Raw genomic sequence first — 18,162 nt, forward strand, 5'->3', positions numbered from 1 at the left:
AATACAAGAAGGACTGGATCCAGTGAAGAATGGAGGCAGCCAGTTGGAAAATTATCACAATAATCAAAATGGGAGAGAATATGTACACAAAATACACAATCATCAAATGCTTCACTGTGAAATTAAAGTTTTTTCTTTCAATGCCTTGGGAGAATGTTCCCTGAATTCAGAATTACTGCTTCCCAGATTTTCTACTGGTTCCTAAATATAAAAAGTGCAGTGTTATTATTTACATACCATTAAAATTACTAAATTTCTCTTAAGATATTTCATAGGAAAATGTAACCTAAATTAGTTCCCTTTGAAAATTATATGCAAAAATAAATCCATTGTATTATGACCTAAAGAAATTATAAAGGTTATTTATAGAAAGAGTCTCCATCTTCCCATTTTAGAAAAGAACACTGTTCCTTTATGGCCAGGAGTGGGGGTGGAAACAATAATCAGCTAAGATTAAAACCCCATTGTAGTGAAAAATTCCGAATCCTGATTTAACCAGTCTAAGAAAATGTCAGTGAGGCTTATCAGGAAAGGGTGACTTGGAATAAAGGCATAAAGAATTGAGTCCCGAACCCTCTCCACTCCCCACCCCATCCTGCTGCTCAAACACCCTTAGTTGAGGAGTGAACAGCTTTGATCTCTTCCCTTTCAAAACAATCAAATAGCTCGTTTCGACACCATGATAAAAATTTTCTCCTTGTAACGAGGATTTATTTATGTATTGGTAATTGATATTTATTAAAGAAACTAAAAACAGAAAAAACAATTTATTGTCTTATACTTTGTGATGTTTTTCAATGTCTAAATTTAAATTATTTCATGGCTATCCTAACTTCTTTCCTTGAGTGAAAATTTTCTCTAATAACCCATGGTTTATGTACATAGGCAGAGTAAATTAGCTTCTGCTTCACAGTTGCTAAGAAAACGAATTGCTTAAGAAGATTAGAGTCATTTTCTTTGCTTAAAGGTATTCCTGACAACCCACACTGAAATTACACAAGATTAACTCCATTAACACCATTTCCCATTCTTTAAACTAGTAGCTTTATAGAAAGCAGCATTTAGACTGAATAGTTCAAAGCATACTTTAAGAGGAGATCTTAAATGCTTAGAAATGCTAATATAAGTATCATTTAAAGATTCAGAATAAGGTTCTGAGAGGTCAAGTAACATTATTGGTTATATGGTGAGCCACAGTGAAATGGAAAAATGTTGCTTGTCTTTTCTTTATGCAGTTGATATTTTAAATCAAATGACAGTTTAAAGGATATAATACTATAATCCCTTCAAGGCAGAGATGTTACGTGATTTATTTTTGTCTTTCTCCATAACTTCTTATGGAGTGCCTTTTTAACTTAGGGGCATTCAAATATTTGTTGATTATCATGTCATATATTTGACATTACTTTTGTAGATGAAAAAGGGCCACATGCGGAACCCGCCAAGCTCAGGGGAAGCCTGCTTGATAGCTCTGCAAACTCGGAGACCTAAAGTAACTACATAGGATAGTCTGAAATGAAAACTTTCTAAGTAAAAGTAGTTCCTAGCAAGTAGTCATGTCCTAGGGAGGGATTTTTCTCTAAGGAAGGCCTACGTTTACCTTAATTGAGCCTGTCCAAGTCTTTTTGCAACTACAATAATGTACCTGATAACATTTCTTTGAAATGTAAGAATAATCTTCTTTTCTTGGCCCTCAGGGTGCAGCCATCCCACCAGAGCAGAAAACCACAAATCCCCTCATTGTTGTTATTATCATGTTAATTGTTAACTGTTAACTATTTAATACCTATGTAAAAATAAGTGTGTGTCTATACATTTTGTTTCTTATCCAAACCTAAAGATTTCCCGCTTGGCTTCCTCCCACTTCCCTAATCTATCACCACTAGATTTCAAGTGACCCCCTTAGGTCTTCCCCTTTCCTGATGATGTATCAAGTAAGTGACGAAACTGCCATTTTCCAGACCCTTTTCTCAATCCGTTGAGATTTTGCTTTCCAGCAATTGTCAACAGTTTGGCTCAAATGAGCTCATAAAAATTCTTACAGGTTTGGATGTTTCTTATGTTGACACTTTGTGCTTTATCAAAATAGGTAAATCAGAAGGCTTAGGAAAATACAGATTAAAACAGTACCATAAGAGCCCTGGCCTGTTGGCTCAGTGGTAAAGCGAGGGCCCAGCGTGTGGATGTTCCTCCTGGGTTCAATTCTCGGCCAGGGCACACAGGAGAAGTGCCCACCTGCTTCTTCACATTTCCCCCTCTCTTTTCTCTCTATCTATCTCTTCTTCTCCCTCAGCCAAGGTTCCCGTAGATCAAAGTTGGCCAGGGCGCTGAGGATGGCTCCCTGACCTCTGCCTCAGGCGCTAGAATGGCTCTTGTTGCAATGGAGCAACGCCCCAGGTGGACAGAGCATCTCCCCCTAGTGGGCATGCCAGTGGATCCTGGTCGGCGCATGCGGAAGTCTGTCTCTCTGCTTCCCTGCTTCTCACTTTAGAAAAATTAAAACAACAAAAAACAGTACCATAAAATATCAACCTACCTCTAAGCATCTTTCTGAATATGAAAGCAAAATCCATAGCACAGGCACTAAAATTTAATTTATTTACATTAACTGCATTTAGTGCTATTAAAATATGCAATGCATAAATTTCTTTCTGGCAGTATTCCAGCATGGGCCAAAAGAAACATTTTGAAAAAATTTAAGCATCCTTCATGAATTGCTTTACATTACCCTCTCTGAACCCTAAGTATTCTTCAAGGTTTTTAAATGAAAAATTAATAAACATATTCTTGTTTAAAAATCCAAGCATTGCAGAAGAAAATAGAGGGGAATAAAAGGTCCTATTTTCCCTATTCCTCATATTTTCCTCCAAACTCTTTTACTATCCTTACATTAACGCACGAAAACTCTGCATGGTTAGACAGGCTTTATTTTCGTTACCATCTCTTAATGGTTAGTCCCAGGTAGAAAATACTGAGGAACACTGACCCTAAATCCTTCTTAAAGATCTTAATTTGAGGCCCTGGCCGGTTGGCTCAGTGGTAGAGCATCGGCCTGGCGTGCAGAAGTTCCGGGTTCGATTCCCGGCCAGGGCACACAGGAGAAGCGCCCATCTGCTTCTCCACCCCTTCCCCTCTCCTTCCTCTCTGTTTCTCTCTTCCCCTCCTGCAGCGAGGCTCCATTGGAGCAAAGATGGCCCGGGCGCTGGGGATGGCTCCTTGGCCTCTGCCCCAGGCGCTAGAGTGGCTCTGGTCTTGACAGAGCGACGCCCCGGAGGGGCAGAGCATCGCCCCCTGGTGGGCAGAGCCTCGCCCCTGGTGGGCGTGCCGGGTGGATCCCGGTCGGGCGCATGCGGGAGTCTGTCTGACTGTCTTTCCCCATTTCCAGCTTCCGAAAAATACAAAAAAATAATAAAAAAATTTTTTAAAAAAGATCTTAATTTGAATGACCTGCTGAATTCCCAGATTTAGAATAGGTATTTCCACTTATCAAAAAAAACCAAACAAACAAAAAAACTAAAGTGTGGTAAATTTTAATTACTTTAAGACAGAGTTCAAGGGAATGTCATTAACCATTTAATTGTAAAAATTTTCATCAGAGTACACAGTGATGTAATATTTTTTTATTACAGTGTTGGTTTATCGGTCTTTTCCACAACAATCAAAATCATGTTTATCTTAAAAACAGGAAGAATTTCCTCTTCGATCTTTCCATTTTCATACACTAGCAGCAGCCTTTATTTTATTTTATTTTTTTTTAATAAATTTTTATTAATGGTAATGGGATGACATTAATAAAACAGGGTACATATATTCAAAGAAAACATGTCTAGGTTATTTTGTCATCAAATTATGTTGCAAACCCCTCGCCCAAAGTCAGATTGTCCTCCGTCACCCTCTATCTAGTTCTCTGTGCCCCTCCCCCTCCCCCTAACTCTCTCCCTCCCTCCCTCCCATGTCCTCCCTCCCCCCCCCCACCCTTGGTAACCACCACACTCTTGTCCATGTCTCTTAGTCTCATTTTTATGTTCCTCCAATGTATGGAATCATGTAGTTCTTGTTTTTTTCTGATTTACTTATTTCACTCCTTATAATGTTATCAAGATCCCACCATTTTGCTGTAAATGATCCGATGTCATCATTTCTTATGGCTGAGTAGTATTCCATAGTGTATATGTGCCACATCTTCTTTATCCAGTCTTCTATTGAAGGGCTTTTTGGTTGTTTCCATGTCTTGGCCACTGTGAACAGTGCTGCAATGAACATGGGGCTACATGTGTCTTCACGTATCAATGTTTCTGAGGTTTTGGGGTATATACCCAGTAGAGGGATTGCTGGGTCATAAGGTAGTTCTATTTGCAGCTTTTTGAGGAACCACCATACTTTCCTCCATAATGCTTGTACTACTTTACAGTCCCACCAACAGTGAATGAGGGTTCCTTTTTCTCCACAGCCTCTCCAACATTTGCTATTACCCGTCTTGTTGATAATAGCTAATCTAACAGGAGTGAGGTGGTATCTCATTGTAGTTTTGATTTGCATTTCTCTAATAACTAATGAAGCTGAGCATCTTTTCATATATCTGTTGGCCATTTGTATCTCTTCCTGGGAGAAGTGTCTGTTCATGTCCTCTTCCCATTTTTTTATTGGATTGTTTGTTTGCTTGTTGTTGAGTTTTATGAGTTCTTTGTAAATTTTGGATATTAGGCCCTTATCTGAGCTGTCGTTTGAAAATATCAGTTCCCATATAGTTGGCTGTCTGTTTATTTTGATATCAGTTTCTCTTGCTGAGCAAAAACTTTTAATTCTGATGTAGTCCCATTCATTTATCTTTGCCTTCACTTCTCTTGCCATTGGAGTCAAGTTCATAAAATGTTCTTTAAAACCCAGGTCCATGATTTTAGTACCTATGTCTTCTTCTATGTACTTTATTGTTTCAGGTCTTATATTTAGGTCTTTGATCCATTTTGAATTAATTTTAGTACACGGGGACAGGCTGTAGTCGAGTTTCATTCTTTTGCATGTGGCTTTCCAGTTTTCCCAACACCATTTGTTGAAGAGGCTTTCTTTTCTCCATTGTGTGTTGTTGGCCCCTTTATCAAAGATTATTTGACCATATATATGTGGTTTTATTTCTGGGCTTTCTATTCTGTTCCATTGGTCTGAGTGTCTATTTTTTTGCCAATACCATGCTGTTTTGATCACCGTGGCCCTATAATATAGTTTAAAGTCAGGTATTGTAATGCCCCCAGCTTCATTCTTTTTCCTTAGGATTGTTTTGGCTATTCGGGGTTTTTTATAGTTCCATATAAAAATGATGATTTTTTGTTCCATTTCTTTAAAAAATCTCATAGGGATTTTGATGGGAATTGCATTAAATTTGTATATTGCTTTGGGTAATATGGCCATTTTGATTATATTTATTCTTCCTATCCAAGAACAAGGAATATTTTTCCATCTCATTGTATCTTTTTCGATTTCCCTTAACAATGCTTTGTAATTTTCATTATATAGGTCCTTTACGTTCTTTGTTATGTTTATTCCTAGGTATTTTATTTTTTTTGTTGCAATCGTGAAGGGGATTATTTTTTTGAGTTCGTTTTCTAATATTTCATTGTTGGCATATAGAAAGGCTATGGACTTTTGTATGTTAATTTTGTATCCTGCGACCTTACTGTATTGGTTTATTGTTTCTAATAATCTTTTTGTGGAGTCCTTCGGGTTTTCGATGTATAGGATCATATCATCAGCAAAAAGTGATAGCTTTACTTCTTCTTTTCCGATATGGATGCCTTTTATTTCTTTGTCTTGTCTGATTGCTCTGGCCAGAACTTCTAGCACCACGTTGAATAAGAGTGGAGAGAGTGGACAACCCTGTCTTGTTCCTGATTTAAGGTAGAAAGTCCTCAGTTTTATGCCGTTTAATAGGATGTTGGCTGATGGTTTATCATATATGGCCTTTATCATGTTGAGATATTTTCCTTCTATACCCATTTTGTTGAGAGTCTTAAACATAAAATTGTGTTGTATTTTATCAAAAGCCTTTTCTGCATCTATTGATAAGATCATGTGGTTTTTGTTCTTTGTTTTGTTGATATGGTGTATTACGTTAACCGTTTTGCATATGTTGAACCATCCTTGAGATTCTGGGATGAATCCCACTTGATCATGATGTATTATTTTTTTAATATGTTGTTGTATTCGGTTTGCCAGTATTTTGTTTAGTATTTTAGCATCTGTATTCATTAGAGATATTGGTCTGTAGTTTTCTTTCTTTGTGCCATCCTTGCCAGGTTTTGGTATGAGGGTTATGTTGGCCTCATAAAATGTGTTTGGAAGTATTGCTTCTTCTTCAATTTTTTGGAAGACTTTGAGTAGAATAGGAACCAAGTCTTCTTTGAATGTTTGATAGAATTCACTAGTATAACCGTCTGGGCCTGGACTTTTATTTTGGGGGAGGTTTTTAATAGTTTTTTCTATTTCCTCCCTGCTGATTGGTCTGTTTAGGCTTTCTGCTTCTTCATGACTCAGTCTCGGAAGGTTGTATTGTTCTAGGAATTTATCCATTTCTTCTAGATTGTTGTATTTGGTGGCATATAATTTTTCATAGTATTCTACAATAATTCTTTGTATTTCTATGATGTCTGTGGTGATCTCTCCTCTTTCATTTTGGATTTTATTTATTTGAGTCCTGTGCCTTTTTTCCTTGGTGAGTCTTGCCAAGGGTTTGTCAATTTTGTTGATCTTTTCAAAGAACCAGCTCCTTGTTTTATTGATTTTTTCTATAGTTTTTCTGTTCTCTATTTCATTTATTTCTGCTCTGATTTTTATTATCTCCTTTCTTCGGCTGGTTTTGGGTTGTCTTTGTTCTTCTTTTTCTAGTTCCTTAAGGTGTGAAGTTAAGTGGTTTACTTCGGCTCTCTCTTGTTTGTTCATATAGGCCTGAAGTGATATGAACTTTCCTCTTATTACTGCTTTTGCTGCATCCCAGAGATTCTGATATGTCGTATTTTCATTTTCATTTGTCTGTATATATCTTTTGATTTCTGCGCTTATTTCTTCTTTGACCCATTCATTTTTTAGAAGTATGTTGTTTAGTTTCCACATTTTTGTGGGTTTTTCCCCCTCTTTTTTGCAGTTGAATTCTAGTTTCAAGGCTTTATGATCAGAAAATATGCTTGGTACAATTTCAATTTTTCTAAATTTGCTGATATTGTCTTTGTGGCCCAACATATGGTCAATTCTTGAGAATGTTCCATGTACACTAGAGAAAAATGTATACTCTGTCGCTTTGGGATGAAGTGTCCTGTAGATGTCTCTCATATCCAGGTGTTCTAGTATTTCGTTTAAGGCCACTATATCTTTATTGATTCTCTGTTTGGATGACCGATCTAGAGCCGTCAGCGGTGTATTGAGGTCTCCAAGTATGATTGTATTTTTGTTAGTTTTTGTTTTAAGGTCAATAAGTAGCTGTCTTATATATTTTGGTGCTCCTTGGTTTGGTGCATATATATTAAGGATTGTTATGTCTTCTTGATTCAACTTCCCCTTAATCATTATGAAATGACCATTTTTGTCTCTGAGTACTTTTTCTGTCTTGTAGTCAGCATTATTAGATATGAGTATTGCTACGTCTGCTTTTTTTTGGGTGTTGTTTGCTTGGAGTATTGTTTTCCAGCCTTTCACTTTGAATTTGTTTTTATCCTTGTTGCTTAGATGTGTTTCTTGTAGGCAGCATATAGTTGGATTTTCTTTTTTAATCCATTCTGCTACTCTGTGTCTTTTTATTGGTAAGTTTAATCCATTTACATTTAGTGTAATTATTGACACTTGTGGGTTCCCTACTGCCATTTTATAAATTGCTTTCTGTTAGTTTTGTATCTAGTTTGATTCTTCTCTTTTGTTTTTCTATCATTTGTTTTTGTTTGTTTGTGTTCCATACTTCTTTCCTCTGCTGCTACCTTTTTTAAGTCAAGTGTTTTTGTGGTGGCTTTTTTAAGGGTGGTTACCATTAAGTAATGAAAAGGGTACCTACCATATTCATTGTAGTACCCTATCTTATAAGTATTTCTGCACTTCATCATCCTTTGCTACTGTTAATCTCCATCCTCTCCCCCCTTTTTTTCCTTTGTTGTCACAGTTTAAGTTTGGTTTTATTGTGTTCTTGGTGGAGCTGTTACTTGTGGTGTTGTTTTCTTTTGTTCTTTGAATCTGGTTGGAAAACCTCCCTTAGTATTTCCTGGAGTGGGGGCTTTCTGTTGATAAATTCTCTCATCTTTTTTGTATTTGTGAATGTTTTTATATCTCCTTCATACTTGAAGGATAGCTTTGATGGGTATAGTATTCTTGGCTGAAAGTTCCTCTCTTTCAGGGCTTTAAATATTGGGGTCCACTCTCTTCTAGCTTGTAGAGTTTCTGCTGAGAAATCTGATGATAATCTAATAGGCCTTCCTTTATATATTGTACTCTTCTTTTCCCTGGCTGCCTTGAGAATTTTTTCTTTGTCATTGGTTTGTGTCATCTTTATTATGATGTGCCTTGGAGTGGGTTTGTTGGGGTTAAGAAAACTTGGTGTTCTGTTTGCTTCTTGAATTTGAGGCTTTAGTTCCTTCCACAGGCTTGGGAAGTTCTTGTCTATTATTTGTTTGAGTATATTCTCCATTCCATTTTCTTTCTCTTCTCCCTCTGATATACCTATTATTCTTATGTTATTCTTTCTGATGGAGTCAGACAATTCCTGTAGGGCTTTCTCATTTTTTATTATTTTTGAGTCTCTTTCTTCTTCTCTCTGTTGTGCCTCAAGTTGTTTGTCTTCTATTTCACTAATCCTATCTTCAATCTGGGCTGTTCTGTTAGCTAAGCTTGTTACCTCGTTTTTCAGCTCGTGAATTGAGTTTTTCATTTCTGTTTGATTTGTTTTTATAGTTTCAATTTCCTTGGTAATATATTCTTTGTGTTCATTGAGTTGTTTTCTGATCTCCCTATATTGCCTTTCTGTGTTTTCTTGTATATCTCTGAGTATTTTTAAGATTTCTAGTTTAAATTCTCTGTCATTTAGCTCCAAGGCTTCCAATATGTTAAGTCTTTTCTCCATAGATTTTTCCACATCTATTTGTGTTACCTCTCTTTCTTTTATATCCATAATATTCGATTTCCTCTTTCTTATCGGCATCTGAGGGTGGTCTTATTGATAGCACTAATTAGAATTAATAAAGAGTAAAAAGAAAAAAAAAAAGGGTAAAACACCCCACAAAAAAAAACAGTAATAATTTATTATTTCCCTCTTTTTTTCTCTCTTCTCTTTCCCTCCTCTCCCCTCCTCAGGGAAATATCATGCCTATAATGGAGGGCCTGATTTGGGGTGAAGAGTTCAAGGGGCAAAAAAAAGGGAGTAGGGACCTACTAAATGCAAAAAAAAAAAAAAAAGGAAGAAAATCTTAGACAAGCATAAGATGATTTGCTTGTAAGTGATGGTCAACTAAGAGATATAATGAGAGGGATAAGAGGGAATCAGAAAAAAGGACCAAAAAAGAATAATAAAGAAGAAAAAATAAAAATAATAAGTAAAAATCTGTTGTATTAAGTGGAGCGAAGACTAAATACAATGGAGACCTTGGGTTGGGAGGACCCAAAATGCCACAAAAATAAACAAACAAGAGAAAAATAAAAATAAAAACAAAAGCAAAAAAAAGAAATAAAGCCAAAAAAAAGCCTTGAGTCCCAAATTAACTAATTTGTTCGTGATTGAGGATTAAATGGGAGGAAAGTAAAATGAGAAAAGAAAAAACGAATAGAAAGGAAAAAATAAGAAAAAGAGAAAAACGAAGGAAGAAATAAAATAGGAGGAGAAAAAAACAAAATAAAGCAAGACAAAAAAAAACAACAAAAAAAAAACAAAAGAGGAGAGAGTGAGAGTTAAGTGTTTTGGAGTATAACCTTAAAGGAGGGTGAGGATGAAGAAGAAAAATAAAATGCAACACTCATGGGTAGTGTAGTTCAAGAAAGGGGAAGCATAAGATGGGCAGAGAATAGAAGGACCGAGGTGGAGGAAATAAAGGCAAAAAGATAGAAGAAACAAACAACAACAACAACAAAAAAAAAATTAGTGGATCAAGTTGTAAAGTCTGTGGGTTTTTCTTGATTTTGAGAGGTTAACTTCTTCCTTTTTCTTTTCTCTCCCTCTTCCTAGTCGGTGACTCTGTACCCCAGGCTCTGCCCCTGTGTCACTCTTAGGTAGGGGTTTGCAGTTGATGGGATTCTATGGCAATGTCATATAATTGGCTTTAGTCTTGCTGGAAGTAAAGGCTTGTTGGCGTTTGCAGGGTCCAACGATGAGAGAGTTTGCTTTCCTGGATTCTCTCTCCTAGTCCCCCCTTTCTGAATTAGCAGCCTGGTGATCCAGCTATAAGGCTGCAACTGCTTCTGCCTGGGGAGTAAGAGGCTCAAAGAGCTGGGAAATCCCCACTCTATCCCCACTCAGTGCAAGGCTTTGGGAAAGGCTCTGAGAGTCAGGGCCTCCAGTGTAATCAGGCGGGGGTGGGAGTCAATTGTTGTCAAGGTGACTGTTCAGCGCCTATCATTTAGTTGGACCTCTCAACCCAGGCTTTCCACACTTTGTAGCCTGTTTTTGCAGGGAAGAAGAGGCACTAGTCTCTGCTTACGACTAGTGTAGTATAGACCTTATTATCTGCCAAGTCCTTCTTGTTAGCGTTTATCCCTGAATATGGAGGCTCTATCAATCAGAAGTTGCCCCCGCCCCTTTAGCGAGAGGCATTAAAAAATATCACGCCTCTTGTCTTGGATCGCTGAACTGAGAGAGATCTTATCAATTAGAACCGAGGGTGCGCAGATTTTATGGGTTAAGCTAATTTCAGTGATTGGGTCGCAGCTGTGCTTCCGAAGGTATTTTAGGCTGCCTGCGCGCGCCCCTCCCCCAACGCTTGATTGTTAGCTTGAATGGCTGGGTGTGGTGCCCCGCCCACGGAGAGAATCTCCCAAGCCTCTCCCGCTCGCCCCGCCGCTGGCGGCTGGACCGCACCAGGCGCAGGATAATGGAGCCCCCTGGGTGTGCGGGCCAGCAGGGCGCCCTGGGCGCGTGGAATGCCCAAGGCACGCGTGCAAATGGGGCGCTCCGGGCACCGGTGGCCGGTGACCCCCACTCGCAGTGTGCGGGCCGCTGGGAACGTCAGCGGTGCTCAACCGGACCGGGCGCGCGCGGCGGCTCGTGGCGGCCGCTTGCAGTGGCAGTTCGCGGCGGCTCGCGGGGGCTCGCGGCGGCTCGCGGTTCCCAAGTATATGGGCTGACTCACCGCAGGCGCACTCCCTCGGGGCTTGAATGAGAGTCGCTGCTGCGGTAGCTTCCTCCACACCCTCTTCTCTCAGATTCAAGTGATAACAGTCTTTTTGCTTTCAGTTTGTGTGGAACTCCGGAATGCTCCGAGGATAAATTTTTCTGTTTCTAGTTGATAAATTTGTTGTGATTTAGGGGAGTGCTGTTGGACGCGCTTCTCATGGCGCCATTTCCGTGACATCACTCCCCAGCAGCAGCCTTTAATATCACAGTGATAGTAGTAACACTAGCTGACATTTATTGAGAATTAAGTAGAAGCTAAACCCTATTCTTAGTGTTTCATAATATTTTCTATATTTTTAAGTATGTCTGCTGCTGAAGTGAGCACTCATAACAGTTTCTAAAATAAAGTCCCTATAAGCGAAATTTAAAGGTATGGCATGTGCTCTTCAGTACCTCTGTTCAGAATATCTTGAATTTGTCTATATTTTAGTATTTTGTTTGATGTAATATTGTCCTGGAGTAAATGATTACTATCCTTACTTCAAACCTGAGCTCGGCAAAACAGAGCAATTCGGTGAGTGAATAGAGCCACACACTGATGCAGCGGCGGAGCCCTGTCAGGCCAGCAGCCGCCGCTGTGGCCAGGCAGGTTCATATTGGATTCAGGCGCACGGTAAAGGAACCGTGGAGCCAGAAAAGAGTGGGCCATTCCATTTATTCAAGTCTTGTAAGGGCTGAGGAGCAGGGAAACCCGCTTTCTTTTCTCCCTCTGGACTGACAGGCCCCCACCAGCCTCAGCAGTCCCCAGCCAAACAGACTGGGAGGAAATCTCAGGGCTCCAGAGCCGGACTCACCTCTCTCTCTAAACTCTCCAGCCAAAACCCGCTGGGGGAAAGAACCCCTTCTCCAGCAAACAATAGCAAACCACGGCCCTTTGCAAGCAGGAAGGCAATCCGCAATTTGTAATCTGCTGCCCTGAGGGCAAGCGCTCACAGCCTTTCAGACTACACACACATGGCTCTGCCCGAGCCAAAGCAAAATACAAGCAAGCAAACCTAAATAAACACTTGTTTACCCAACAAGCCTTCTCCGAGTTCAAGTATTTGCAGCTATGACAGAAGTTCCCAAACATCAATCACTCTTACACTGCTGCACTATATCTACACCAGTATTTCCTTTATATCTTTAAACTGATTCCCTCTTTTTACAAATAAGCTTATTTTTAAATGGAGCATCATATCAGTGGAAAACTTATCTGAATTATTTGCCGTAAATGAAAAAAGGTAACTGGAAAAATAAATTCAATAAAACAAAAGCAAACTGCTTAAATTCTGGTTAGATATTGTTGCCTGCTGGTACTCCTGAGCCTGAGACTTGCACTGTCTCTGTTAAAAAGGTAAATCGGCAAGTGTTAGTGATATATGTAAACTAGTATCAGTCAGTCCTGTCTTTGTCTAAAACAGAATGATTAGTTAAAGGACTGAAAGAGCATTAGAAAAGGAGTAATCTCTCACTGTATTATTTCACTGACATCATATTGTGCCAGGTAAAATTTCAAATAACTTCCTCTTATCTCCAATGATTTTGCCTGTGATTGTGATCCAATTCCCAAAATATTCTGAAAAATACAACAAAATGATTTGGGAATTTCCTGAAGGATCAATCTCCTTTACTTTTACTTTGGTCTCAGAATCTCAAAAGAAATCTTGCTTTTCTCTGCTCCAATATACCTATTAATAAGTGGTAAATAATGACAAATTGGTAAAAAATGGAAGTTATTAACCAAAAACTTTATTTTCAGAAGGCAAGTATTAGTAGATGAAAACAGTACTGATGTAGGAAGCATAGTCAAGTTCAACCACATACTATCTTGTTTGACCTTGAATAGGTCAGTAAACCACTCAGTACTTTCTCATCTGCAAAAACAGGAAAATACTATATATCTAAAGGGTGCGTACATGAATTAAAATGAGAGAAATGTCCGGCACAACAGACACTCAATAAGTGCTATTTGGATCGAAAGTTACATGTGACTTTCAGTTTACTAATAATCCAAGTGTTTTTATTTTAATAAAGACCTCCATTTGTTTTACCTTAGTAATCCTGAGGCACTAAGGTTGAGTTTCAAATGCAACTTTGAAAATTAAAACTCATCCAAAGAGTATCCTATGGAAAGCCTGAAATGACAAAGAAAAACTGCAAAAATGTGGTCACCATTTGGTCCAAAGTATCTTAAAGTCCATAAACTGGAAAAAATGAACATGGCAAATGTTATTGGTATACAAAATAATTCTCGACATGTACAGTATCTGAATATATTTTATGATGGCTTGAAACAAGTGTAGTGATCCTTTCTTTATACATAGCCAAAGTAATACATAAATAAAAAAGATAGCTAAAATTATAGTGCCATCTACAGGCAACGAAAATAATACCAATGACAGCACATTTTAATGATGTCACATTTTCTTGGCTACTCAATATTTAAAAAAACCTGGGATTTAACAATCTACATAATTCATTTCTGATTGTATTTACAGAATATAATTTATCATATAAACTAAAGTAAAACATTTTTTCTAAATGTTTCTAAATGTTCTAAAATGTTTTACCACTTAATATATCATTTGATTTTCAATAAACATTAAAATGAAGGTAATTTTTTAAATCCACGGCACTGCAATCTCCACTTTTTATTTCCTAAATTTATTTATTAAAATATATAATGACAATAAAGGAACTTCTTTAGTTTTAAAAAATTCCAAACACCCTGTCATTTTAATAGAATGGCATTTTCTTTTTCTCTTTCTTTCTTTCTTTCTTTCTTTTTCTTTCTTTCTTTCTTTTTTTCTTTCTCTTTCTTTCTCTTTCTTTCTTTTCCTTTCTTTCTTTCTTTCCTTTCTTTATTTCTCTTCTTTCTTTCCTTTCTTTCTTTTTCTATTTTTTTAAATTTTTGTTCTTTTCTTGACTTGCATCTGTGGACATTTATTTTATAACTAAGTGCCAAGCACTTTTTCAAGCTGCCTTACATGTATTAACCGAGCAAATCATCACAATAATCCAAAGAGGTAGGAATATTACCATCGCCATTTTATAGATGTTGAAGCTGACACACACGAACTTAAATAACATGTGCAAAGCCACACACATTGCTTCAGCCACATAAGAGGCCGAGTCAAGGAGTTTGTCTCCAGTATCTACGCTTTTCATCACTAGGCTAAAGTACCTCTCATTTGAAAAAGCTGCATTCAGGGTATGTACCGCATTTGTAATATAATGTTCTGCTTTTGAGGGGCAATATTTTCTCATACCTAAAACTGTTATCATCATTTTTAATAGTTAACATGTTTTGCCGTCAAGTTGCTACATCTCATTTTACTCACTTTCATTATCTAATGCTGGACTCTCAAGCTATTTCTCATTTCTTTCATTATGTATAAAAATGCTGCAATAATCAAATTTTAAATTGTATATAGCTTTTCTCCTTCTTTTGAATTTCATTGCCTTACACTAACATTCCTAGAATTGTTTGACTGACTTAAAAGTCTATCAAAGTGGCACATTACTAATATGTAATATATAGATTTTTTTTTTAATTTTTTTTTTTTTCATTTTTCTGAAGCTGGAAACAGGGAGACAGTCAGACAGACTCCCGCATGCGCCCGACCGGGATCCACCCGGCACGCCCACCAGGGGCGATGCTCTGCCCACCAGGGGGCGATGCTCTGCCCATCCTGGGCGTCGCCATGTTGCGACCAGAGCCACTCTAGCGCCTGGGGCAGAGGCCACAGAGCCATCCCCAGCGCCCGGGCCATCTTTGCTCCAATGGAGCCTTGGCTGCGGGAGGGGAAGAGAGAGAGAGAGGAAAGCGCGGTGGAGGGATGGAGAAGCAAATGGGCGCTTCTCCTGTGTGCCCTGGTCAGAAATCGAACCCGGGTCCTCCGCACGCTAGGCCGACACTCTACCGCTGAGCCAACCGGCCAGGGCTGTATAGATTTTTAAGTATCATTATATAATGCTACCAGCAATAAAAGAATGCTCAGCTCTTCCCATTTTCCCCCAAACTTAACTAATATAAAATGGTTAAGGATGATTTATGATATGAAATAGTTAAACCAATAATATATAAATTTTTAAATGGGCAAAATGTTTTCTTCCTCTAGTAACATAAAAGGTGAACATAAAAAAGGTAACATAAAAATCTTATTTGTGGCTTATAAGATTGGTGCCTTTTTTTCATATTAAGTGAGAAATGGGGAGAGACAGACTCCCACATGCACCCCAACTGGGATCCACCCAGCAAGCCTACTAGGAAGCGATGCTCTGCCCATCTGGGGCATTGCTCAGTTGCTTAGCAACCGAATTATTGCTCAGCAACCTGAGGCTAGGCCATGGAGCCATCCTCAGCAACTGGGGCAACTTTCCTCAAACCATTCAAGCCATGACTGCAGGAGAGGAAGAGAGAGAGGGAGAAGAAGGAGGGGGAAGGGTGGCAAGGCAGTTGGGCATTTCTCCTGTGTGCCCTGACCAGGAATCGAACCCCGTACTTCCACACGCCAAGCTGACACTACTGCTGAGCCAACCGGCCAGGCCCAGTTTGGTGCTATCTTGATTCTTCAAGTGAACCTCAAAAAAATCAACAGTATACCCAAAGTCACTAGTACATGTCAGAGCTGGAGTCTGAGCCCAGATCTATCTGACTCTAAAATTATGTTTCAGATAATGGGAGAAAGTTGAGGGTCAATGTATGACAAGATAATAAAAATATATTAAAATTTTTATTTCAATCTTTATTAAAGATTATTTATCTAATAAAGGGGTAAACTACCATGAGGTAGCTTATCATAAATAGAGGAATCACATTTCCCTGATGTATTTTTCTGATCAATAATTTCAAAAATAGGGCCTGATCTGTGGTGGCGCAGTGGATAAAGTGTCGAACTGGAATGCTGAGGTCGCTGGTTTGAAACCCTAGGCTTGCCCGGTCAAAGCCCATATGGGAGTTGATGCTTCCTGCTCCTCCTACCCTTCTTTTTCTCTCTCTCTAAAAATAAATAAATAAAATCTTAAAAAAAAATAAATTTTAAAAAACACTTAAAAAATAATAATTTCAAAAATAGGAAAGAATTACAATAATAATTAACAAAATGCTCCATCTATCTTTATCCCCAACTACAGGTTTTTATTATACTCTAGTTTCATTTATATTCTAAGCAAGGAGCTAAAGGATATAAACAGAACTCCAAAAACATTTTTTCTTAAATGTTATCTTACAGTATCATATGCTCCTCATAGTCCAGAATGATTGTAACTTTTATAACACAGAATAAAGGTCACTGAACAAACACAGGCTTTGGAGTCTTAAATTCAGACCCTGACACTTACTGGCTATATGTCTTAGGAATGTTATTATCAAATTCCTTCTTCATCAGGATATTGTATAACTACAGAAGACAACAATTATAAAGCTCCCAGCACATGGCAGATGCTCAAGAAAATTTAGCTCCCTTTCATTTAAAGAGTGACATATATATGTTATATCAAAGATGCCGGTTTTAAAAGTCATGCTTCATTATTTCCCTCAGACAAACTGTAGCATAGCATGAAGCATCGAGATCAAAAGAAATCAAAAGAGATAAAGTTGCTTCATCGATGTGGGAACCTTCTGCTTTGACATCGCTATCACATTCTTCTCTTAATTGGTATGAGAGATTATGGGGTTGTTTCAAAATCTTTCTGTAGCATCCTGGAACATTCAGTTTCAGAGCAGGTACTTTAAACCTACAGGTCTGTAGTCCATCTCTGCTAAGTACTTCCTGGTACCACAGCCCAACTTTGTTCTTTGGGTACTGAATATTGTATCCGAGCACTGGGAGAACCACCTGTGCGAGGGGAGGGGAGAGGGGGGAAGACACATGAAACAGCCTTCAGAAAAATGTATGATCATATTTTAAATTTCCTTTATGACTGGGACTTAGATCTGTAAAAACAGTCTCAGAATATTAAAATATAATTAGCCTAAAATATGCTATTGAATACCATACTACTTTGATTAATTTTGATGTTGCCAGGCAAAGAAAAGAGCTAACTAAAATTAGGAAGGACTTAGGCAACCAATTCAAATCAGATATTACATTAGACAAACTACTGCTAAGATAGAAGAGATAGAACAAGACGTTTAGGTACATTTAATTAACCAACAAAGACTTGATTTCTATGTAGTCATATAATCCTAAAAGTATATTCTTTCCAGAACACAAAAGATAATCCCTACTGCTCAATCACATAACTGGTATTTTAGTTGATAACTTGACCTTTTTCTTACTTATTTAAAAACATGAAAGCAAACAAGAAACAGCAAAAGTAATGTTCATTTTCTCAGCTGTTTATGAGTAAATACGGCATTTTATGGGGCTCTCCTCCTTTGCTGATGACTTCTAGACATTTTTCTTGAATAGTACCAAAGGGTAGTCAAAAGAGGAGTAAAGGAAAAAACTCAAATTCACACAATATTAGTGAGTTTCAAATTTATTATGCTAATTGAAAGAAACCAGACACAAAGGCCATATACTACATGATTCTATTTATATGACATTTTTTCAAAGGCAAAACCATAGGGACAGAAAGTAGGTGAGTGGTTGCTAGGGGCTGAGGGTTAACTACAAAGGGCACAGGGAAATTATGAGGAGAGATTGAACTCTTATCTTGATTTTTGTGGTGGTCATATGACTGTATACATTTATAAAAAAGCATATAAATGTAAAATAAAATTGAGTTGTATTCCATATATATTATTCCTAAATTCAAAAGTGGTAAAAAAAACAAAGTAGGGGAAGAGAAACAGAATATTAAAATATAATCCATTGTCTTTT

General features: G+C 37.9%; 1 protein-coding gene across 2 annotated transcripts in view; it reads right to left on the minus strand.

The window, feature by feature from the left end:
- Nucleotides 1-13,061: 13,061 nt before the first annotated feature.
- PUS7L (pseudouridine synthase 7 like) overlaps nucleotides 13,062-18,162 on the minus strand; it is a 36,729-nt gene continuing 31,628 nt past the window's right edge. For both annotated transcript variants that reach the window (XM_066258152.1, XM_066258151.1), the window contains one exon: nucleotides 13,062-17,172. In XM_066258152.1, the coding sequence (XP_066114249.1) occupies nucleotides 16,846-17,172 (327 nt within the window). In that variant the 3' untranslated portion in view covers nucleotides 13,062-16,845. The remainder of the gene's footprint in view (nucleotides 17,173-18,162) is intronic.

This window comes from Saccopteryx bilineata, chromosome 2, assembly GCF_036850765.1.
Source record: "Saccopteryx bilineata isolate mSacBil1 chromosome 2, mSacBil1_pri_phased_curated, whole genome shotgun sequence".
NCBI classification, from domain to species: domain Eukaryota; kingdom Metazoa; phylum Chordata; class Mammalia; order Chiroptera; family Emballonuridae; genus Saccopteryx; species Saccopteryx bilineata.